Source organism: Silene latifolia, chromosome X (genome assembly GCF_048544455.1).
Source record: "Silene latifolia isolate original U9 population chromosome X, ASM4854445v1, whole genome shotgun sequence".
Taxonomy (NCBI): Eukaryota; Viridiplantae; Streptophyta; class Magnoliopsida; order Caryophyllales; family Caryophyllaceae; genus Silene; species Silene latifolia.
This window is the reverse complement of record NC_133537.1, coordinates 335,263,688-335,272,189: the sequence shown is the minus strand read 5'-3', so window position 1 is coordinate 335,272,189 and position 8,502 is coordinate 335,263,688. Positions and strand designations below refer to the sequence as shown.

Here is an 8,502-nt window from a genome sequence, read left to right as displayed (position 1 = left end):
GGGACCGATGGTGAGAACACCGAACCCATCAATGTAGGAACCGAACTAGAACCCCAAGAACTTAGGATAGGGACTACCTTGAGCTCTACCGAACGGGCCGACTTCATAGACCTCCTAAATGAATTCAAAGACGTTTTCGCTTGGTCCTACAAAGACATGCCAGGGATCGACGGGGATATTGCCGAACATAGGATTCCGATTAAGCCAGGTTTCAAGCTTTGTAAAACGAAGCTTGACGGATGAGAACAGAATGGGCCCTAAAGATCAAGGAAGAAGTGGATAAGCAATTCAAAGCCGGGTTCATCAAAGTTTCCGAGTATTACGATTTGGGTGGCTAACATAGTACCCGTACCCAAAAAGGATGGGAGAATCCGAGTTTGTGTTGACTTTAGAGATTTAAACAAAGCAAGTCCGAAAGATGACTTTCCTCTACCTCACATCGACATATTGGTGGACAATACTGCAGACCACGCATTACTATCCTTCATGGATGGATATGCGGGTTATAACCAAATCAAAATGGCCATGGAAGACATGCACAAGACCGCGTTCGTCACCCAATGGGGAACCTATTGCTATACAATAATGCCGTTCGGATTGATCAACGCCGGAGCTACATACCAACGCACCGCAACTACACTCTTACATGACATGATGCACAAAGAAGTTGAGGTATATGTAGATGACATGATCGTCAAATCCAAAGAGAGAGAGGGACATATTGCGAACCTTCGCAAGTTCTTCGCAAGGCTACGAAAGTACAACATGAGACTCAATCCTCAGAAATGCACATTCGGGGTAACGTCTGGCAAACTCCTAGGATACGTCGTTAGCCAACGAGGTATAGAAATAGATCCCTCGAAAATCAAAGCTCTGATTGAAATGCCACAACCTCAAACAGAGAAAGAAGTCGAGGATTCCTGGGAAAAGTTCAATACATAAGTCGATTCATATCAAAACTTACGATGATTTGCGAGCCTATCTTCAAGAAACTTAAGAAGACAGACCACACCATGTGGGATGATGATTGTCAAAAGGCGTTCAACCGAATCAAGGAGATATTAGCTAAACCACCAGTGCTCATGCCACCACAACCAGATCAACCTCTTGGTTTGTATCTCACAGAATCGAAAGCGCCATGGGTGCTATGCTAGCTCAAACCGTAGGAAGTGAAGAAAGAGCTATTTACTACCTAAGTAAGAAGTTCTTGGAATACGAGTGCAAATACTCACAACTCGAAAAGACATGCCTCGCTCTTGTGTGGGCAACAAAGAAGCTACGCCACTACATGCTTAGCTACTCCGTCAAAATATTCTCCAAGATGGATCCAGTCAAATACCTCTTCGAGAAACTCGTCCTCAATGGACGCCTAGCAAGATGGACCATGATGCTCTCAGAATTTGACCTCAAATACGTGCCACTAAAAGTAATAAAGGGTCGCGCCGTCGCCGAATTCTTCATGAGAAAATCCCATCAACGACGCACAAGCCATAGATACTTGGTCATATCCCGACGAGGATATACTTCAAACAGATGTAGACTCCTGGGACCTATACTTTGATGGAGCATCAAACCTAAGAGGATTTGGGATAGGAGTGTTGCTCATTTCTCCTGAAGGTGAGCATACACCGATCGCTGTCAAACTCGACTTCGAGGTGACAAACAACGCCGCAGAGTATGAGGCTTGTTTAATTGGACTACAAGCGCGATAAGCTTAGGCATCAAAAACCTCCGAGTGCATGGAGATTCGTCACTAATCATCAACCAAGTTACGGGATCCTGGAAAATCCGAAGCGAAAGCCTAGCACCCTATCAAGCTAGGATTGACCAAGTCGCTCAATTCTTTGATCACGTAACCTACTTGCACCTACCTCGAGAGGAAAATCAATTTGCAGACGCTCTTGCGAAACTTGCATCTTTGATAAGTATACCAGATTACATGATGGAAATGCCTTTGTGTATCGAACGACGGTCAGAGCCGGCTTATGTCCATCAAATTACCGACGCAGAAGAAATCGCACAGGAACCCTGGTTCCAAGCAATCCTGAACTTCAAGCTCAATGGTACCTATCCACCGGATATGGATAAGAGGGGACAACGAGCTATACGCCTACTAGCTTCACAATACGTCCTCATGCAAGGAGAATTATACAAAAGAACACCTCTTGGTGTAGTCCTGCGTTGCCTTGATCATTCACAGGCACGAAAGGTGATGGAAGAAGTCCACAATGGAGAGTGCGGTCCTCATATGAGTGGACCTATGATGGCAAAGAAAATCACACGTCTAGGGTACTATTGGACCACAATGGAATCCGATTGCATCAAATATGTGTGGCACTGCCACAATTGCCAAATCTTCGGGAATGTACAGCATGTCCCTCCTTCGTTGCTCTATACGATGACATCTCCTTGGCCATTCTCCGCGTGGGGAATCGACATAATTGGGAAAATAACCCCAGCAGAACAGGAGGTCTTGTTTCATCCTAGTAGCAATTGACTACTTCACCAAATGGGTAGAAGCGGCTTCCTACACCGCTCTTACGGCCAAAAATGTAGCCAAATTCATACAAAATAACATCATCTGCCGATATGGTTGCCCACATGAGATCATCAGCGATAATGGGTCCCACTTCCAAGCCGAAACCGAACAGTTGCCAGCCAAGTACAAGATCAAGCATCATCACTCATCGCCCTATAGACCACAGACTAACGGCGCGGTGGAAGCGGCTAACAAGAATGTCGTCACAATCCTCAAGAAAATGACTGACAATTACAGAGATTGGCCAAGCAAAATACCCTTCGCTTTGTGGGGGTATCGAACATCCGTCAGGACGCCCACTGGGGCCACTCCTTTCTATTTGACCTACGGTATGGAGGCCGTACAACCAGTCGAGCTAGAAATACCATCCTTGCATATTCTACTCGAAAGTCAAATCCCTGAAGCCGATTGGAAGAGGGATAGGTATGAAGAACTCATCCTCCTCGATGAACGTAGGCTTCGTGCCTTACATAATGTCCAAACATATCAAGCACGTATCAAACGAGCTTTCAACAAAAGGGTTAGGCCAAGAAACATCAAAGAAGGAGATTTAGTTCTCAAATCGGTCAGAGCTCTTTTACATGTCGACCCAAGGGGAAAATTCAAACCTAATCGGGCGGACCATATCTAGTCAAATCAATACTCCCTGTGGGGTGCGGTTAGAATCACAGACCTAGATGGGAATGAGTTTTCAAACCCCACAAATCTCGACCAACTGAAACGGTACTATGCCTAGGATAGAACAGAAACGCGCCTCGCGTAAACCTACGTGTCGCTCTTGCGGCACTAAATAAACGGCCCCTGGCCCATCTGAATGTCACTGTGCTCTTGCATCTTGGCAAACTGGTCATCCTCATATCATCAAGCAAACTAAATTCGCACCTCCCGAGTAAGCAAAAGCTCATGCTTATTTTCTATGTTCATTACAAGCTCTTGCTTCGAACAATTATTCTTTTACATTTACTCGAACTACGCGCAAGGGTTTGATTTCGCTTTTTTAAGTGAATACGTAGGCAATCCTTCACGGGATTCAACCCACCATTTTATTTAAAATGTAAATAGAAGGACATTTGCATTGCATTTGAAATTCGACAAGAATAATTAAAGAAAATAACAACGGTTTCATAACCACTTAACCTTTTTATTTCATTCAATTTCTAATAATAATAATAATACGGCAAATAATAAAAGTAGACTAGGCTAGGATTCTAAAAATCCCTCCTTTTATTACAACAATAATAATAATAATCAAATAATAAATAAGACTTGGGCTATTCCTCCATCTTTCCCTTGCCCTTGTCGTTCTTGTCATATTTCCGGTCACGACCTCGAGCCGGGCGCTCTTGCACCACTTCAGACCTAATCACCAACGGTCTTTCTCGAGGCCTGACTCTTCCGTTCTTGCCAACCACCGTCTCTGCGACAGGAGTAGTCTTCGATTTCTTCGAAGGATGAATGACTTGAAAGCCGGCTTCTTCTTCTCCTTCGGTCAGATGCTTCTCTTTCTCTTTCTCTCCTTCGCGCACCTTGTAGTCAACGGGCTCACGCTTCCTCAGTCTTTCACGCTCTTCCGAAGTTGCGGCCTTCCTCCACCTCAGATAAGAATCCGACACCCACAAGGCATTGGAGGAGAAACTTAGGAACCACATGTTTCTTTGGGCCCACTTCATAGCCCACTCTCTTCGGCTCTCGGTAGTCAATGCCATGGCAGTCTGCGGGACGGTGTCAAGCCTAGGAATCATCTGCTTCAACCCGACTTGCCTCATCAACCTCTCAGGAAAGATGCATACCATAAACTCCAATCCAGGGATGCGCACGGACCTAGTAGGATCCAAAGAAGACACTCCCGTGGACGGACTTGAGATGCCACCACGGTACAATCCACCGATCAAAGGGCCATCGTCATTCTTGACTTGTTCTTCCAATAGTCACAGATCCGGGTGAAGTCCACCATGTACAACCTCGTCCTCATCGAAATCATACGGGCATGATAGGAAAGTGCATGAACCGGGGGCTCGAGCAATCGGAGCCGTTCCATAAGCCAAACCTACCAAAAGCAGGTATTAGACAAAAAAAAAAAAAAAAAAAAAAAAAAAAAAAAAAAAAAAAAAAAAAAAAGGTGTCTTTTACCTGTAAGATGACGGGACTCCCCAAGAATGGAAGATCGCGATTAGATTTCCTGTTATCCAAACCCAAGATAATCTCCCCTAAACACAAGCAAGTGGGCTCTGCGCGACTCCATTTGCTCAACGAGACCCAATAGGCGGGATCACCTCTCAAATCTTCATCAACATGTCCCCGAAAGACGTAAACGTGAAGCAAACAGAAACCGAATGCTCTCCTCCTAGCAACATAAGAGACGGTAGAGGGTCGGCCCCTGTTGATGAATCGATCCATAAAATCCAACATCCGCACGCCTTTCGAAGTAACAAGACGATCTACCTCAAGCCTAGTAAGTCCAAGCAAGTCTCTAAACTTGCTCTTACACCCTTGTGAAGTGGAGGGGATGGCGGGTAAATGTTCGGGTCCCACCCGCCAATAGCGACAATTTCCTCCAGAAAAGGACAAATATCACCTCCGGGAACGCGAAAACATGATAATTTGGATCCCAATAATCAAGACAAGCATCCAAGAACGGCTTTACTACCTTAATGAGCTTCAAACTCAACAGAGACCCAAGGTTGTAAGCACCCATGTCATGTTTCTCAATATTCGAAAACTCGTTAGTCCATTCCTTCAAGCGAATTTCTAGAGTATTCATGATGATAATTTTCTCTTGAAAATTTACGGGGAGTTTTATATGTGAATCAACGAAGAAGAGACGGAAGATTTGTATGATTTAAAGCTTCATCGACGCTTCTATTTATACTAATTCTTTGTTTCCAAAAATCATTTAACCGACTGCTTGAGAACAAAGGCGCGGCACTGCTGCGCCTCTTCAAAAGGACGCGACTCTTCTTTGCGCCTCTTCCCTAGCATCACTTCGTGATTTCCGTGTTTGGATCTTTCCTAATTCTATAAACGAATAATTTCCTATTCCTACGGGATTTTATTTTGGTAAATCTGAGAAATTTACCATGCTTCAGGTTTCCTTGATCCAGGAACGCGCATTTCGAGGCGACGTCAACATTTTCGGCCATTTTTATATTTAGTTCTCATTTTAATCCTTTTTTTTAATTCTTGCTTTTTTCATTTTCACTTTTATTTAGTCATTTCATTTCTATTTTCTTCATTTTCTAACTTATATATTTCTTTTTTTCTTTTTTTTGCGGGGGTAACCCTCCCTACCGTCCGGTCATTTCCGACAAAATTTTTGCATTTTCGCGTTCTTTTCGAGTCTCATTTTTTTTTTTTTTTTGCACTAATTAAAGGCCTTATGTGTATATAAAAATGTAAATGAATGTGTTTTTTCTATGTAAACTTCGGCAGCATGACGGTACAAACCGTTGTCTACCAAACTTGTCCAAAAGCTAACCTGCAGGTACAAACAACACAACCCGGCAGCAAAAGGCACTCAGGCCGTCGTATATACAACAAAAAAGCAAATGTACAAGCAAACTGGGGGCTTCGCCCCAAACAAGTCCAGATGTGCAACTGGGGGCTTCACCCCAAACAAATCCAAGTCTGAATAAACTGGGGGCTTCGCCCCAAACAAAATCCAAAAATGTTCAAAATCAAGACTACAAAAACCACGCAGACTACTGCTGAGCACCCTCCAACTCGGCAACCCTCGCCATAAGAGCAGCGATCTCGGCATCCCGAAACTCGAGCTCCCTCGACAAACGAGCCGTCTCCTCCCGGGACTGGGCTAACTCTCGCTCCAGCTCACGATCGGCCTGAGAACAGCAGCAAATTGGCTCATGTCAATCGATTCAAACAAGATAAAAAAAACAAAATAAAAAAATCAATCAAAAGAGATCAAATAAGGTTCATACCTGACGACCTCGACCACCGACGAGTGCCTCGATGGCGGTAGCTCGCAACCGGTTGGCCACCCTCCATAGTGCCACGAACCGAGATGGCGCGACCTGCGTTTTCAAAAGAAATTCTCAGCAAATTGAACAAGTTTAATCCAATGTGTTCTTACGCAAAAGGTGAATAAGCCAGAGGCTCACCCTCCGAATCAGATGCTGCCAGTCGTCGAGGCCAGCATCCGTCACAGCCACGTCAAAATCACGCAACTCGGAGATCGTCGTCCTCCCGGTCGCGTCGGTGTACTCGAGAGTCTCGGGATACACTGGGGGCTCGATGCCCGCCGCCTCAACCTCCTGCAAAGACAAACGACTCTCATTAATCGGTGATCTTTCATCGAAATTCCCAAAGTCAATCAAAGAGAAATAAAAGGATACTCACCACTACTGGCCAGTACGCCAACCTCCCGTAAAGGAATGCCGAGTAGTCCTCACCAGGCAGAAGGAGGTCGTCACCACTGGCACCGGCCAAGTCCGCCTCCCTCTCAGCCTCGGAAGGCTCCCTGAACATCGTCCTAGGAGGATCAACGGGAACCGTCAACGCGCCCCGAGAGCACTGACGAGCCAAACGCTCGCCTAAGTACCACACCGGACCCATCGACGTCCACAACAACAGCCGACTCGGGCTCCTAGGTCGAAGGACCTCAGCAACAAAAGGAGGTGCCTCGGCATACTCCGCCCAAGGTCTGGGCACCCACTGCAACAAGATAAAGACAGAGATCATTCCTATGATCAGATGAAGGGAAAGAAGAATAAGTGCATACAAACGGGATACTCACGCTACTCAGCTGAAGGGCGTTCACATCCCGCCGGTAGACATTGTGAGAAGAACGCTTGCTCTTCGTCCGGCACATGACCCAATCCCTCACCACGGGATAGGCCCTCTCCAACGGCTTCGTCCTCTTGGGCGCGAGGCCCGGGAAGTAAGAGTACACCCACGCCTGTAAAACGGAATAGTCAATGACGATCTTTTAATCTTTGATGAAAGAAAGGAATTTTTTTTTTGCTATCAAAGGGAAGGTTCATACCTCCAACAATAGCCCAGGTCCGACAGCTGTAGACACCTCGTTTCTGCACCCCTCGCAAACCACCCGGTGATGATTGGGCCGCATGCTTGATACGCGGAACGATTAGTGACAGTTCGTAAGATTATCGTCAAGTGATTGCTCAAAAATTAATGTCAACCTCTTAGTTGTCATCTACGTGCCGATACGGTCGTTTTGTGATAATTAGAGTACATTCGAGTCCGGTCAAAACCGTCTCCATTTTTCGATATTTGTAAAATCCGAGTCGAATGTTGGAATATTCGGATATTTCTATTCCATATTTCTCAAATTTTATCTTTTGGCAAATAATATCCCGTAATATTCAAAAGATAATCGAATTAAATCCGTCCTACCATAACTTAAACACGGAAATCTTTCTTAAACGGGAGGAAACCTCCACGGGAATAGACGCAACGGCCAGTCTTGCGCCTCTTCCAAGAGACGCAGTGATCTGCGCGCCTCTTCCCAGGCCCTTCTTTGCATGATTTACGTATCTTTTTTATATCTTTCCGAGATTCGCTTCCAAAGAGTCTCCGAAACCCTATTCCTTCACGTGATTAGTATAAATAGGAGCCTTTGTTCCTCATATTTCTCACGCGAGTGTCCGCCCTTCTCTTCTCCCTTTGCATTCTAGACTTCGTTCTTACTAATTGGCGCCTACGTGCTTGAACCTTCGACCACGTAAGCTCGGATCTTTCCGGGTACCAGCCTCTCCGTTGCATGACCGACCAATTTGACCACTACACTCAATCAATCTTAATTAATCAATTTGTTTTAATCGTTTTCCTCTTACGAGGGCACTCTTTCATTGCATTCGCGTCGAGCATTCACTAATCGATTTTCTTAGTTCATCTCGTTCCGTCAACATGTAAGTCTGAGGGTGTAATAATTCTCTTTATTTATTGTTATTTATTTTATTGTAATCACCGTTGTAAGATTTATGTCG

At 45.1% G+C, this 8,502-nt stretch overlaps 1 protein-coding gene across 1 annotated transcript; it reads right to left on the bottom strand.

Annotated features, from left to right (window-relative positions):
* Positions 1–6,190: 6,190 nt before the first annotated feature.
* LOC141622405 (uncharacterized) lies at positions 6,191–7,201 on the bottom strand. The gene is made up of 4 exons (XM_074438440.1): positions 6,893–7,201; positions 6,655–6,807; positions 6,475–6,567; positions 6,191–6,375 (listed from the first exon to the last, which is right to left on the bottom strand). The coding sequence occupies exons 1-4, from the start codon at positions 7,106–7,108 to the stop codon at positions 6,238–6,240; spliced, it is 600 nt and encodes a 199-aa protein (XP_074294541.1). The 5' UTR covers positions 7,109–7,201; the 3' UTR covers positions 6,191–6,237.
* Between the last annotated feature and the right edge of the window lie 1,301 nt (positions 7,202–8,502).